This window comes from Gymnoscopelus microlampas (assembly GCF_963454915.1).
Source record: "Gymnoscopelus microlampas genome assembly, chromosome: 2".
Taxonomy (NCBI): domain Eukaryota; kingdom Metazoa; phylum Chordata; class Actinopteri; order Myctophiformes; family Myctophidae; genus Gymnoscopelus; species Gymnoscopelus microlampas.
Window position 1 is genome coordinate 45,669,038 of NC_139939.1, and position 16,343 is coordinate 45,685,380.

At 44.7% G+C, this 16,343-nt stretch overlaps 1 protein-coding gene across 1 annotated transcript in view; it reads left to right on the forward strand.

Moving 5' to 3' along the window:
• Positions 1–563: 563 nt before the first annotated feature.
• cygb2 (cytoglobin 2) overlaps positions 564–16,343 on the forward strand; it is a gene marked incomplete at both ends in the record, with an annotated part of 212,216 nt that continues 196,436 nt past the window's right edge. The window contains 2 exons of the mRNA XM_084041049.1: positions 564–745; positions 11,052–11,283. Coding sequence (XP_083897175.1) covers positions 564–745; positions 11,052–11,283 — 414 coding nt within the window. The remainder of the gene's footprint in view (positions 746–11,051; positions 11,284–16,343) is intronic.

The window sequence follows — 16,343 nt, forward strand, 5'->3', positions numbered from 1 at the left end:
TCCATCAGGTCCTTATATGACAGAGCCACAGAGCATCTTCTACACCAAAGAGGAACAGAGCGACAGCAGAAGTGATGGAAGTAGTGAGAAAATGAAACTCTGCGACCACTGAGCATCACCTCATCCACAGGGTGAGAGAGAGCTAGAGGGAGAGAGACAGAAAAGAACGCAAGAAACAACAGAGGTGAACATCACAGCAGAGAACAAGTTTTGGATGGTCAAGGATAGCCTGAGCAGGGGAACAAAAGAGCGTGTAAGAGAGAGAGAGGGAGGGAGTTTGAGAGAGTGAGAGGGGGAGACAGACAGGGGTTGTCGTGTGGCGGGTTTGGGGGCGACTGGGGACTTTTATTTTTTTCCGAGGGGAGTTACGGTCAATCGCACTGGCCGTCAGCACTGTGGTCAGCTCCTGTCCTCTCTCTTCTTCCATATCTACTTTTCACCATCCCCTGCTCTTTCCAGCTCTCGCCGTGGGGTCCCAGCTCTCCGTCTCGCTCCCCCCCTCCCTCACTCCCTACCTCCCTCGCACCCTGCTAGGAGCCTCCGAGCTGCTGCGCAGAAGGAGGATGTCTCGCAGGGAGTCTCCTCCACCGCCGCTGGAAGTGCGGGGCATGCGAGGAGTGCGAGGGGAGATGGAAGGGGAGCAGCCGGAGCAGGGGGAGCCACTGTCGGACAGTGAGCAGGACATCCTCCAGGACACCTGGGGGCACATCTACGAGAACTGCGAGGTTGTGGACGAGCGGCCGGAGTGCGCTGAGCCACTGTCGGACAGTGAGCGCTGCGTCATCCAGGACACGTGGGGGCGTGTCTATGAGAACTGCGAGGGAGAAGGTGTGGGCGTGACCGTGCTCATAAGGTGAGTCGCACAATCAATGAGATAACAATGATGATGGTGGAGTGTAATGTGGATTATGGATTACGTTTGATTGGCTACAGTATGCACAGAGCCTATTGTAATCCGTAATATGCAGTATATATGCAGTATATTACGGATTGGAAAGTCGATCGGATCAGCTGTTGTCCATAACTGAAACTCCACACATTTCTGTGTATCTGTCTGTCTGTGTGTCTGTCTGTCTGTCTGTCTGTCTGTCTGTCTGCTTGAGTGCCTTTAATGGCCATATATGGAGATCCCTGTAATAAATATTCTGAACGCATAACGTAGATTGGCATCCAAGTATATGATGGGTACTGCGCTAAGTTCTCTGACAACGGGTACAACGTCTAAGGCATAACTGAAGGCCATGCATTCCCAATGGGAATCGCCCAAGTATCTTAAAATCTACAATATCTTAAAATCTACGAATCTCTGTATCTGTCTCTTGGTCCCTTTCACACCCATATATGGAAATCCCTGATGTCTTCAATATGACTTAAATACTATTATTGATGTCATAGACTGGCCTACTGTATGTACTAGTACTATGATAAAAAAAATCACACCCAGTGTGAAGTAAGCGGTGCTATTTAAAAACAAACAGTGGTCATCACAGTGATGGAAGCTCACTTAAAAAAAAGTAATTTCTTTGAAGTGAGTGGTGCTATTTATGAGTTATTAATTTCATCATGCGTCTCGCTAGCCAATCACAGTACTGAACAGGGTCTGAATACCAATCAGCCAATCACAGTACAGCGAAAGACAAACTTTCACGACAGAAAGAAAAACTTTCGCCACGGATGGGTCCCAAACCCACTTATAGGAGCGGCTACACCGCTCAAAAATGACAATGAATTAGTTTGACAATTCATTTATGTGTAGCGCTTTTCCAAACAGGGTTGCAAAGTGCTTTACAGAACTAGGTGAAAGCATTGCAATATATATGCGCGCATGTATACTGTATACACACAAGCATGAGACACAGTATACGTTACATTACATTACATTACATTACAGTCATTTAGCAGACGCTTTTATCCAAAGCGACTTACAATAAGTGCATTCAACATAGGTAGGGAACGAAACTACTAATCAAGTGCATTTCAAGTGCATTATTTCCTGCAAAAACAAGCAACCAAGAGTATACCTAGCGATAAGGTAAAAGTGCAATATATCAGCTATCTACTTTCATAAACACATGAGATAAAATAGCCAAATCAAATGAGCACGAGCTAATAGATCCAATACAACAATACAACAATAGTTCCTACAACTAGTTAACAACAAGTAGGCCAGGCAAAGAGGAAGGGTAGTGTTTCCTGAAGAGGTGGGTTTTCAGCCTGCGTTTGACTGATGTTACTGTACTGTACTGCACTGACAAAGTGTGTTCAGGTATCCAGCATTGACTGGGCTATAGGCTCTCAGAGTTACACCCTCTCAAGGAACCATGAGGGTCCCTGGGCTGGACCACACTTTGAGACCCACTAGTATTTCTAGTGAGCCAACCTGCACAATATCAGCACCCTGACTCTGTTTGACCAGAATGGAACAGAGCCTTCATTAGTATCATCGGTAACACCTGTGAAGGAAGTCAGAAGAGGCCCAAATTTTCTCCAAAATGGCTGCTGTACATACTAGAGCCTATTGCATGGGTGAAACAGGCTCCCTCTCACAGTCTCTCTCTCTCTCTCTCTCTCTCTCTCTCTCTCTCTCTCTCTCTCTCTCTCTCTCTCTCTCTCTCTCTCTCAAAATCGGAGTTGCCCGGATCATGAACGCAGCCGTGAAATGTTGCAGGCACTCTTAGAGTAGGCCAGGGAGGAACCTCCTCCCCACATTCTCACATCTGCCTCATGGTGGCTCTACAACATCCCTCTTCACGTTTTGGCCAATAAGTAGTCAACCGTAGGTCATACGATTTTCCCTCTGGATTGCTTACCTTAGATCCTCACTCACGCCATTTTGCGGTTTCTTCAAAACACACTTTTTTGGGCGGTGCAACCGCCCCTATTTGTGAGGTTTGGACATCGATCCAAATTGCACCCCCCCAGCCCTGCGCTGTGATTGGCCAACAGTGTACCCCCCTAACCCTGCACCGTGATTGGCCACCATGACTCTATTCAGGACTGTGATTGGCTAGAAACACATGACACATGTGCATAGCTCTATAAATAGGACTATGCACTTAAAAAAAACACTTTTATGTTTTTTTTTAAGTGAATCACTTCCATCACTGTGATGACCACTGTGACCACACCGCCCACTTCACACTGGGTGTGATTTTTCTACAACTCCTGCAGATTTTGTCCAAAACTGAAGAAACAATCACGTTAGTACATTATCTCTGGGGTGAGGGGTCATGTGACCAAGATGTATGAGTTTGTTTCTCAGATCAAATTTCAAGTGGCTATGACTGACTTCCAAAGTGTGTTGGCCCTGGGTAGGCAACCCAGCATGGCAGAGACCTGTGCTCCGAGGAGCACACTTTTCTATTTTGCTCTGCTTTTGGGTTTATTCTTTCCAATGTGTAAGATAGCTTTCTTTTTGTTGTCTTGTAATTTGGTTTAGTCCAGTGAGTTTTCTGCCTGTTGGCTCTGCTTGTGTTTGTTCACAGTCCCAGAACCAGCTGGCTGACCGGGCATCTCTCTCTAGAGATTCTCTGTTGGTGAGGGCTTTGTTTTGGAGCGTGTCTGGGTTACTTTCTTTTTGAAAATGGCACCAAACAATGGATGCAATTTGGTGTTTATTCCATTTTTCAGGTTCTTGGTTGGCAAGTGTACTCTCTCTCCCTCTCTCTCTCACACACACACCCCACTAGGGTTGTAGTTGAGACCACCTAAAGCGAGTCCAAGTCAAGACCAAGTCCGAGGGGGGGTGAGGGGGGGTGAGTCCGGAAGGCCAGGGAGCGGGTCGAGTCGGAGTCGAGACCGAGACCGACAGGATGCGAGACCGAGTCGAGACAGAGACGAGATTTAGTTTTAATTATTATTATTCGATAGCTGTCCATAAGCTCTCTTATAATGTTAATGTGAATGGGCTCCTCATAATATGGGTTTAATAACATTATTTCATTGCATTGTAGTGACTTGGACTCGAGTGGACTCGGTGGGGGTAGAGTCCCGAGTCCCTTAGTCCGAGACCGAGTCAAGACCGAGTAAAATCATGGGCGAGACCGAGACGAGACCGAGTAAATCAAAATGCGGTCACGACAACCCTACCCCCCCCCCCCCCCCCCCCCCACACACACACACACACACACACACATTAAGATGAACATTCCACGTCTCTACTCGGACTGTGGAAAGTGTCACAAATAATGCCTAGCCCTAGAGTGTCACATTTTATGCCTCATGCATTTTTTATTCTTCATTTTCTTTTATCTCTAGAGGACATTTTATACCCTCATACATTTTCATCTTTGGTATTAAATACAAATTCACAATATAAAAGCAGTAGGCACCTTTTTAAAGATACCAAAGAGCCCAAACTTGAAATGGTTAGAGGAGCAAAAAGTATAACCAGAAACAAATGATACTTTATACTAGGAGAAGAAACAAAAACGGAAACATATCATCTTTAATTGTTCAGAAGAGAGAGAGAACATTAATCTGAAATTTCAATTAATTAATTAATGTATGTTTCTTTTTGTTTTGTTCCTATCATATTTATCGCCGCCAGACTGGAACGGCCGGGGGCGGGCATGATGTTTTCTCCCCTGTCCGTCTGTGAGTGGGCCCATTTTGCTATTAATGCCACAAATCATGAACCGACGTGCCCCACATTCTAATGACACATGGAGGGGCTTCTAAACAAAGCAGAGCCAAAAGCAATTTCACTCTCACACATGGGGGGCACCAGAAATGCTACAAATGTCTCTATTTGTTGCAGAAGTGTGTTGTTTTTCCATCATATGACAATGACCGTTAAACTGGGTTTACATACGACTGTGGGCAAAGCCAATTTCTTACAAAAAACTAAAATAGAGCCTCCAATTATCCTCACATTGAATTTGAATATTAGATTAGATTAGATTAGATGTCTTTATTATCCACAAGGGATTTTGTTTTTGCTCAGGTCAATGCATACATTCAAGACAAGACAATACATAAATACACACCACAATTAAAACACCTAGCAAAGTACTTCAATTCTATAAAAGATAAGATTCACCGGCCTCTATAGAGTGCACCTCCAAAAGCGCTTTCACTTCTGCCCATACTGTATCTCTCATCTCACTCAAAACCATTTGTTCATTCAAAGAGACAGCCTCCATGAAGCCTTGGTCCCAACTGCGGCCCAATTACAGATGACACTTTTTGGCAGTTTTTCTCATTGCTTTATGTTAAATACTGTACACAGATCAGAGGAGGGAGTGTAAAACCTACAACTCTGACTCTCTTGACTGTCCCCAGCTAAATTCACTCTGTATTCCACAAGAAATGCCCTGAAGAGCTCGTTAAAATGTACAGTGTTTTGTAGCCATGGTGACTGAAGTCACTGAAACAACCAGATTAACATTTCAGGGTGACGAAAATCAGTAAGGGAGAATGTAAGGGGCAGAGAGCATTCTTCTGTGTGTGCGTGTGCGTGCGTGTGTGCATCGTGCATGCGTGTGCGACTGTGCGCTGTGAATGACAGCAACAATCTTTGACACTTCAGTGTGTGTCTGTTTCTCTCCCCCGCTGGCTACACATCTTCTGTTCGTCTCTCGTAAAAATCATTTAGCTTTCTTGCACATCTCTCCCACTCCCCCGCTCTGATTTTTCTTCTCTCGTCTCCCTCGATGAAAAGCAACATGGTCTGTCTGCCGTCTGTCTGTCCAAAATCTTCAAGTGCAAACTGATAGCTGGTTTTTCACAGATGATGTACTTCTTGAACAACTTTACCTGTCATGCACAACGTATGGCCAGTTGTGTCATTATTAAGTGTCAACAATCATGTAACACACTATACATGATACAGTGTGATGGAACAGAGTGATAGGAAACTATCAACCAGTGATATATTTGACATTCAACAAGCTGTTGGTCTGCAGCTAAACTAAATGACCTACTGTAATTTAACCAGAAGATGATAATGCTTCCATGACTGGGGTTCTTGTGCATGTATATTTGCATTTCTCTGTCCGTCTGCTTGGATAAACGGAGAGAATATACAGTGACAAAAGCCTCAAAGCTCTGACATGCTCCCTAATGCATACTAATGCAATTGCCCCCTGCCCCTCTGGCCCCGGCACGTAACAGTACAGTGACACTGGCAACTTTGTATAAGCAATCAAACATGATAGAATTAGGGTATGATTAAAAGACGTTTTTAAAACATTTTGGTGACATGTGGTGGGTATTTCTTTAAAGTGTACATTCAAGAGTCCCGAAAAGGGATGAGCCATGTTCAGGCATACTTGCTCATCCTGGGCCTAATGCAAAAATGTAACCTTCAGAATCCAGTGGAGTAGAATCCACCCCCCTTAAAAGGTCCTTCAAGTCTAATTAAAATGTGATTAATAAGCCACACTAACAGCACTGCTCTGGCTTTGATGAGTCAATTTAAATGCAAAGACAGGTGCAGAAGTGTGCTCAGCAAAGTCTGAGTTGCCAAACACTGGCACATCTCGCACAGGAACCAAATATTTTCCAGCATGTCTGTTTATGGTAGTTAACATGTATGTAGAACAAAACTGCCACAAAGCCCTCTACGTTATCACTGATCAGGGACCTGTAAAGCTGTAATAACCAAAAAATTGTTTGGCGGCTTCCTAGTGAAAAGTCGCCCGTAACCCTTGACACAGCCGGGCGTCTTCCAAACTATCTCCATCATCTATATTGTCCATGTATATTGTATAGCTAGATGTAGTCTGCAATGTCGTTTCATTTCTGAAAAGCATGCGTCATTAGAGAATATGTTATGAATGCAGAATCTAATTTAATTATGAAAACAATGTTATTACAAACATTTGTTTGAATGAATGAGTCATGACTTATTGACAGAGCAGGTCCTTAAACTGTTGTCATTTATTATTCCCTTCTGAGAAACGCTGTTCTCTTTCCCCTGGAGACCCCTTATTATCTTGTTAAATGGGGACATTTCATGTAAAATGTTAGCTCTTTTAAAAGGAGGAGAAAATGACAATTACAAAAATGCATTACATATAAATCACATGAAAATCAGATGCATATAAAGAGAGCTATGTAGACGCAGGTGCAGTCTACATAATGTATAATCAAGTAGTTCTAACTAACTTCGCTCTATTCTTTAGGACATGCTTATGCTTCTTTGTAATGGACAGTCGCTATTTGTGAGCATTGTTGATGGTGATATTTTTGGTAGCCCTTTCTTTTCCAGTGCGGTAATTAACTGGTAATTACCAGGTAATTACCGGACTGGAAAAGGGAGGGCTACCATATTGTTTGTTATTTGCTGCTGGATCACTAACTTGCTTTATTCTCTACGGCATGCCATGGCATGTTGCTTACGTGTCCCTGTAATGGACAGTTGGGACTTGGTAGCATATTAATATGTGAGCATTTTTGTCGGTGGCACTAGTTATGTTGAATAAAACTATAATAAGTTTACCTCTCTTAGCAGCTTTGTGATGTGTGTGTTCTGTCTGTTATTGAATGTGATTATGTGTCAGACAGCACGAGTGCACGCGCATCAGAGAGTTGTGCACTGCACGCAGGGGTTGGGGCCAGGCCGCACTCGAACACCACACGCCAAGGCTGGGCTCGGGCTGGAGTTTTGGGCCTGCAGGGCACGTGGAATAATCCTCAGTTAACAAATATGATTTAATTTGCTTATACTGATTTTGTTTCACTTGATCATTTTCATTTCACTTACTCTGTGAGCTTCTGTGGCTACCATTCATGTTTAATCTGCAAGGGACAACGATCTGGTTTATAAATCCTGTCACAAAAGAAATGACTGAATAAAGACAGCTGGGAATGCTGAGCAAAGAGCACTGCGGGCAAAGTAGGGCTTCTGTCAGGCTGCATGTCACAGGATCTGGGGAAGTGCACTGTGGGGCTGCCCAGGGCAAGCTCACACAGGGGAAGAACTTGACTTGCATAGCCAGTCAGCTGGGTGCACTAGGGCAAGAGGACGAGTGAATTTAGGTCACAAAAATTAGGTGAATGTTTGTGCACATGGACACACACACACACACACACACACACACACACACACACACACACACACACACACACACACACACACACACACACACACACACACACACACACACACACACACACACGGCTGTCTGTATCTATGTTAGTATTTCTCTCTTTAAGTTTGGGATCATGCCTAAATATGTCTTTTGTCAATAGATATTGTATCATCATTGAGAAGGCTAGTGCTGTGCCCGTTGGGGGCACGGCTGTTTGGGAAGCATATGCAGTGTTTTCGAGAACTGCTAATCCGATCGTCTTTCTCACTCAACAATCGCTACCTTGGGTCCTCAGCAATAAGTTTGATGTTGATTGGATGACCTGTTCTCGAGATACATTATGTGAAGGACAGAAATAGGCTACCTGCATGTACATAGAGAGATACCTAGAATTTGTAAATGGTGAATTTATATAGCGCCTTTATCCAAGGCGCTTTACAATGATTGTGCTACATTCACCCACTCACACACACATTCATACACCGATGGCGGAGGAAACCATTCAAGGCACCAAGCTGCTCATCAGGAGCAATTAAGGGTTCAGCGTCTTGCTCAAGGATACTTCGACACAACTCTGGGGGGGAGCCCGGGCTCTATATACCTCAAGAGCCATGCTCACCTTGTTGAGCATGTTGAAACATTGCTGTGGCCTTGACACACACACACACACACACACACACACACACACACACACACACACACACACACACACACACACACACACACACACACACACACACACACACACACACACAGAGACAGAGCCTTTTATAATTAAGGTGCTTCAATATGAGCTTGTGGTACAATGTGGTAGGTGGTGAAATCCCTGGCCATGGTCTTGAATCAAAACAAAAGCTTACGTCTAGTAGAATATAACTACAATTCGCATTTTATCTGTAGCAACGATTGTAGCTTAAAATCTGACTCCAATAAACAAATGTAAGCAGTGCAACAATAGATTTAGAAGTGATTATGTGCTTTGAATCGCAAGCGTTTCTTTGTTGAAGTGCAGCAATTCAATATCAGGCATTAATTTGCTCGTCAATGCTCGTCGAGGCACCTTAATTATAAAAATTGCTGGTAATGTGTGTGTGTGTGTGTGTGTGTGTGTGTGTGTGTGTGTGTGTGTGTGTGTGTGTGTGTGTGTGTGTGTGTGTGTGTGTGTGTGTGTGTGCGTGTGTGTGCTCGTCAATGCTCGTCGGCTGCTCACTGTGGACACTCGCTGACCTGGCGACTCACCCAGACACAAGCCTCAAGCCTGCACGCTGTTGGCCTGCCTGCCTTGCTGAGGCAACAAAAACGAGCGCTCCTCTACACCAACATCCTATGGAAAACAATATAGCCCCCATGTGAGCCGGGAATGTGAGTTGGGAATCTTAGATCACGTCATATAAGAACTGTGTTCCAAACATAAACACACCACCCTGCCGTTTTTGTCAGGGGGGTGGCTCTGCATCGTTTATGATATTCATACATATTTGATACAGCCTGTTTCTGCCGAAAATGGAATTAATTCTGCCTTAAAAGTCTTAAGAACTACTTCTTCCGGGACTGAAATCACTGTCCTCACAGCAGCCGCGTTCATGGGAAATGTAGTCTTTGGGTTGTTTGACTCGTTTCTAGTGGGTAAATGTGCACATTTACACCTTCAGTCGATGCTTCATATCCATATGAGTAAAAACGCCAGGGTGGTGTGTTTATTTTTGTAACACAGTTCTTATATGAAGCGATCTAAGATTCCCCAATGAGGATATCAACACAAAAAGTAAAGCCATGAACCTGCGTAAAGCGCCCTCTACTGGCAGTGACGTCAGGACTTCGGTGCTCTATAGCAAGCAATAGAAAGCAATTAATACTGGCAGACAGAACACACAGTGGTTTGTATGTACAGTACACCAGCTGTTATCCAGTCAAACGGAACCCTTTAGTACTGCAGGTTTAAGACTTAACAGTCTTAAATATCGTTGCCTCATCAGCTCTACTCTAACCATTACCATAGCACTTAATAATAATTAGCCTGGCTTCTCAGCATGGTTTTTGTTCTTGGTTGAATCAAAGCTTGCACCCAAACCCATGTTTTTCTCAAAGAATGTAAACACTTCAGCGGAAAACAGAGAATAAGAAAGAGACTAATGCTCAGAGCGTAATTGTGCATCTAAAGCCATTCCTCTGGGTTGTGATTTGCAAATATGCTGCAGGACACACTTTGTAATGAGCAGCAAGGGAGCCATGACATGTGAAACAGAATGAAGTGGTGGCTGTGAGGCATTAATAAATTTCTTATTTTTCTCACGCCTGAGTGCCTTGTTCACATGTTGCAAAGAATGCACATTTCCCATTAAGATTCTTCTTTAGTTGCTTTATTAGATGTTTGTAAAAAAGTAGTTTTAGTCTGTTAAGCCCATTAACTGTTATATCGTTAGCTGCTATTGTTGTATGAGCATATTAAAGTAGTGTAATCCTGATGGATACTTGCTTAAGTTAGAGATGTGGTGGATGTGAAACACAGAGACAGGAATTTCGTTCAACTCTCTTTGTTGACCAAAACATTACCGCCATTTCAATCTCCACATTGGAACTGGTGTAACCTCCTTAAAGGTCAGTCTATATCCCTCGGACCAAAATATCCGTTCCCCCCTATCCCACACAGTGTGAGGTAATACAGAAAACATTACCATTATTACACAGATCAAAAACAAAGATAAATCCCCTAATAGTAGCCTAACTATTGACAATATTGGAGAGCGCTATTAAAAATAAATAATTTTAAAGCAACATGTCTTGTAGCATTCCACTGGAACAGTATCTTTTGTGGCAGAAATGTTATGAAAGAGCAAGAATTTTGCATTCATTTTTTTTTAAATCTAGCATATTCTCAGTGTACATATCACGTAAGATCATATCTCCTCCCGTTCCTCCTCTTCCCTCCATGCTGCAAAAGAGACAAATAGATGACGGTGAAGCTGTATCATCCAATCAATTGTCATTTTTGTATTCCCTTCATTTGCCCGGCAGGTTTTTTGTGAACTTTCCATCGGCCAAGCAGTACTTCAGCCAGTTCCAGGAAATGGAGGACCCAGAGGAGATGGAGCGAAACAGCCAGCTGAGATACCATGCCCGCAGGGTGATGAACGCTATCAATACTGTGGTGGAGAACATCCACGACCAAGAGAAAGTATCCTCTGTATTGGCCTTGGTGGGAAACGTCCATGCTCTCAAGCACAAGGTGGAGCCCATATACTTCAAGGTAAGAGATAACAGAGAGCTTAATGCATTTTAAGCAGAGATTGAACGCAACATGTACTGCCTTTATTGTAGGCTTAGGCTACCTTTTTTACCCGGCTATCGCTGTCTTTGTGTTGTTAGTTTAATTTTTCTGGAAAGCACTTTGTAACATTGTTTTGAAAAGTGATATACAAGTCAAGTTGATATGATGTGACTTATGAGTTATCCAGCTTATGAATAAAAATGTAATTACGGGGCCAGAGCTCTGCTCTGGACACGTATTGTTATTCGCATTATTCTGTCACTTCTTCTTCTGCCACTTTTCGCAGTTCTGGCTGAACCGCGCTGTCGGTTTTTACGAAACTCGGCCATATGGTAGATGGTCATGAAAAACGATCAAAAAATAATTCTCACAATCTTTCGTCCAAAGGTGGCGCTATAGCACTCAATTGAAAATGCCAACTTTGACCAGGTACAATTCATGCCCTGTTTGACCTACAGCCATGAAACTTGGATACACATATGCGTCTCCTCATGCTTAACAACTTTCACACTCTGACTTTTGACCTCTGACCTTTAGATCTCCCACCATTTTGAATTATATGAAAAACAGTCATTGGCTCCTAACTTCTGCATTTTTTCACTTATGGAAAATCCGTTGGAAATTTTTGTAGAAAGTGGTCCAAAGTTCAAGTACGAAACGTTTCGTGCAGATTGCTCAAAAATCCCAGGAGGAGTTAGTGCGCCGGGCTATGAATGATGGAACTCGTATCTACGAATCACGTATTTCGTCCTATTGGTTCCATACATCCTTAATAATCTGTCAGTAATACGCAGTACGAGGCACTAGTAATCCTTTGCATTCAGTCATTTCTCCATTCATGTTCCTATGAATTATGCATTTCTTAGGATTGTAAGTTTCGTGTAATTTTAGGTTTTTTTTTTGTCTTACGTACCACCAGGTGGGAGTAATTTCCCACTAATTAGTGGGGAAAAAGCCACGCGTGGCCACTCGTGGCACTAGCGAGCCGATTTTCTCGAGTGGGTGGGGGTGCGTGGGCTGTTGAGCCATGTGACTGTCTAAACTGTAGACCATACGTCATACGAGACTCCGTTTGGTAGGCCAATCAGAGGCAGGTGGGGGGCGGGTCCGTGTTGACTACTGGCAACCTTTCCCACTAATTACTGGGGAATTACTCCCACCTGGTGGTACGGGAGCCATTCAGTAATTTCTCCATTAATTTCCTACGAATTATGCATTCCGTAGGATTGTACTTTTCGTGTAATTTGGAGGATGGGCTGTCCTCGATCTCGAGTGACTCAGAGACAACAAAGGAGAGGCAAAGTCGATCATTGAAGACCACAGGATACAGTCCAAGAACTGTGAGGGGAAATTGTTCCATGAACAATGAGTTCGTAGACCACTTGAAAACGGAACTATCGCCAGAACTACTGCAGTCACCACCACAGGCACAACTACAAACTTTTGGCAGAGCATGTGACACAACTGAACAGACGTCGGGGCATCTCTGTGTCTGTCTGGTTGAATTCTTCAGACGCGTTGTGATCTACATCATATTCACACAATGAGTTACTTGCGAACAGCTTTCTTAGCGTTCACTTAACCAGGATGGATAGCATGCAGCAGTTTTCAGGCTACCAGACGCGCAACGCTGAACAAGTCCTCGACCTCAGCCAGCCCTTACAGCTTCCGCAGGTGGCATGGGACAAGCGAACGGGCAAGGAGCCTAAGGACGTTGTCAGCTTCGGGAGCAGCAACAGTGATATACGCAAGCGCTACTCCAAAAGCCGGTCGTACCAACGCAATGAGCTTGTGGACCTGCCGGGTAGTGATTTGTCCTCTCCGAGCGAGAACAGAATTGATGTCTGCCGCTTGCTCCTGCCGCTTGCTCCTTCAGGCAAGCGGCAACAGCAGGCTTGTGTAGGGCTTGATGCTGCTGCGAAGCGGCCTTGCTCACAGACGGTTGAAGATGTGAGAAGAGCTCTCCTCTCAAATCAGCACAATTCGTGGCACGTGCACGGCGTGGCGGACGTGGTGGTCACTCAAATCAGCAGCGAAGCCTACCACGCCCCAACATTCACAACCAGCAGCAGCATCCAAAATCTATTTGGCAAGAAACAATTCATTTTGCTCCGAAAGACGGAGAGCGTAAATCCCAAAGACGCCATCCGGAATTGTTGCCAGGAGCTGGACCACAACCTAAACCTGGAGTGGCATTCCACAGAGGGTCTTGTGACCTCCCGTAGCGATTTGATCCGGCCCGTACACTCACAATCTTCCAGCATAATGGTGAACTGGACCAATGGCGTAGAGTCAGGGATTCACAAGTGCTCATATCTGTCAACCGCGAACGCTGATGCAAAAAAGTACACTGCAAACAAGCCCAACGCTAGGGTGTTGGACTGTAGGCGTTCGCCAGCCGAGTACCTGTCAGTCGACCTGTCAGAGCCACCCTCTGACTGGGACGAACCATTCAGACAAGTAAAGATCATCGCTGACGCTATGCCTCGTCTATCAGCCGAATACCACCGCAAAGGGCTGATACACATTGCGATCCGCAAATCACATGTGCTCGGCAGCCTGAGCAGGGCTGAGGAAACCCAGGGTCTGATGGCACGCATGTCCTATTCCTTTAAGTCCACCGAATTTGAGCGAATCCTTGACATGCACACGGTAATGCAGATACACGCGTTTGTACCCCGGATATACGCAATGCACATGTGCGTAAGCCCGCTGGAAAACGAAAAGTGCTCTGCCGTCTTCGTGGGGGAGGCACCCGGCTCATGGAATCTGGGCAACAGCGGTGGGTTGCTGTACTCGAAGCAAGAGGAGTGTCAGGTCATGGCCTACCACGTAACACTCTGCCTGATCCGAATACAAATTCTGACCTATATGAAGTTCGGCATAACGCTGAGGTGCATACAGCCAGCCCGGCTCTACCGACATGGATTCGGATTTAGGCCTGATATGATAGCCTGTCTTATTGACAGTCTGCACCCTAAAATACATTCTGACCAGAGAGCCGACGATGTAGATTTGGGGATGCGGGAGCAGCGGGCTAAGGAGGGTATCTGTTCGATCCGCCAGACTCTCGTTAAGCTCGGATTGCTGGCATACCTGCCACAAGAAGCAAAAGATCTGATCCTCAATGTTGAGAGTTGGGTCCGCTACGGTGTCAATCCGCCAGGCGGACTTTGTGACGAAATGTCCCTGCTGACGCATTTCTATCAGATATGCTTCGGGGAACCTGTGCAGCTGGACTCCTACAACTTCCTTGGGCAACAGAGGGATTACAAGTCGCACATAATCAACTCCACCACAGGATCAGTTCAGCCCTACGGACCGTTTGCCATAGACGTCTTGCAGAAGCCATATGCCTGGAACCAGGTGGTGATCGTCGAGCCAAAAATGCAACCACGCAAATTAGCTACAGCCGGACAGGGACCCACGAAGCCACGTGTGAAGAACAGTGCAGTGAGGAGAGCCGAAGATCCCTCCTCTTCCCAGTCTCCTGGTGTTACCCCAGGTGGTTTGAATGTCACAACCGAAGAAAACTCCTTTGACAACTCAGCTTCCAGGTCTGTGTACACCGCTGGATGGTAACAATAGTAACAAGTCATAAGTGACCAAGAAACTTGATTCTTTCTTGGTGTCAACTGTTGATAGTCTGATAGAATTTTAAGAAAAAAAGAGTGACCCAGACCCAGAGGATTCGATCTGATCTGCAGTTAAAGGCCCCCATAGGGCCCTCAATAAATCAAGCAGCTTGGCACTGGTTTTAATTATTGCTCTCATCAACGTGGTGAAAGTGTGACATGCAAGAAAACAAATAAAAAATAAAAAAAACGTTGTCTATCTGTCCTGTGTCTGCTACTTGTGGTGTCTGCTACTGCAACTGTCTTGTTATTATGAAGTAAACTAAATTCACAATTAAAAACTGGGGAATTACGTTTCAATACCCAAAAGAGAAGAGGCAGATTATATCGTGGGTGGCAGAGGTGGACAGTAACAGAGATATCGTCATTTAATTTGTGTAAAACGTTTAAATAACATAATAAAACACATCATGTGAAAAAGAAAAACGATTGTAATTATTATATAGTATCCTGCATAATTGTGTTTACATGTGTGCACACTGTTAAATGTTGTTTACATTTTTAGAACCCTGCTACAGATGTGCTAAGTGCTTACATTGTATTTCTAATTACTAAGATTAGTGGGTGTGTGGGTTTTTACCAGCGTGCTATGCAGCTAGTCTACACCAGAGGGTCTGGTCCAGAGTGTAGAAGAGAGAGTAACGTGATGCTTTGATCTCACCGCAAAGCGGGCTGCTATGGGCTATAGTTCCAAACATTGGAACTATCTCATTGAGATAGACAGAAAGCTCAATGCCTGTGCGTACATCCACACAAAGACTAGTAGTTTAAATAAGAATAAAGCCTAAATAATACAAAAAATGTATTAGAAATATAAATATTACGGAGAAAATACAAATAAACTTCTTCGTTGATACTTTTTTATTTAAATTTGCACATACAACTTGAAACACATTTGATTATAGTAAGGGGCACAGAGTCTGTTGGGTCAGGACAAGCTCCGCGGGGCTCACACAAGAGCAGTGATATGCGCTTGGGACCCACACCCGTCACCACCGTCCGTGTACTGCTGGAGCGCAACCTCTACGGTGCTCTGGCTGATGGGCACCCTCATCGCATTGACGTCCCTGGTGATGGCTAGAGTCAGAGCCTGGTTCTCGATGTAAGCAGCGGTGTTGAGGTTGGCGGCAGCACGCCTGACTACAATTTCCACCGCCGCCGCCAATTCGTCAGGTCGAATGCCATCGTGTAGCAAGCTGAGGAGGTGGTCCAGATTGCTGATTTCTTTGATTGTATAAGCGATATCCTTGTCGTACTTAGCGATCTCCAAGTCTGGGAACGAGTTGAGCACGGCTCGAGTTCTTCGCTGGCGGTAGTCCTCGCACCTCTCCTCGAGATCGGCCTTGAACTTAGAAATCGCGTCCACTGAGAGGACGAGATTGGACTCGCTCTTCTCGTAAAAGC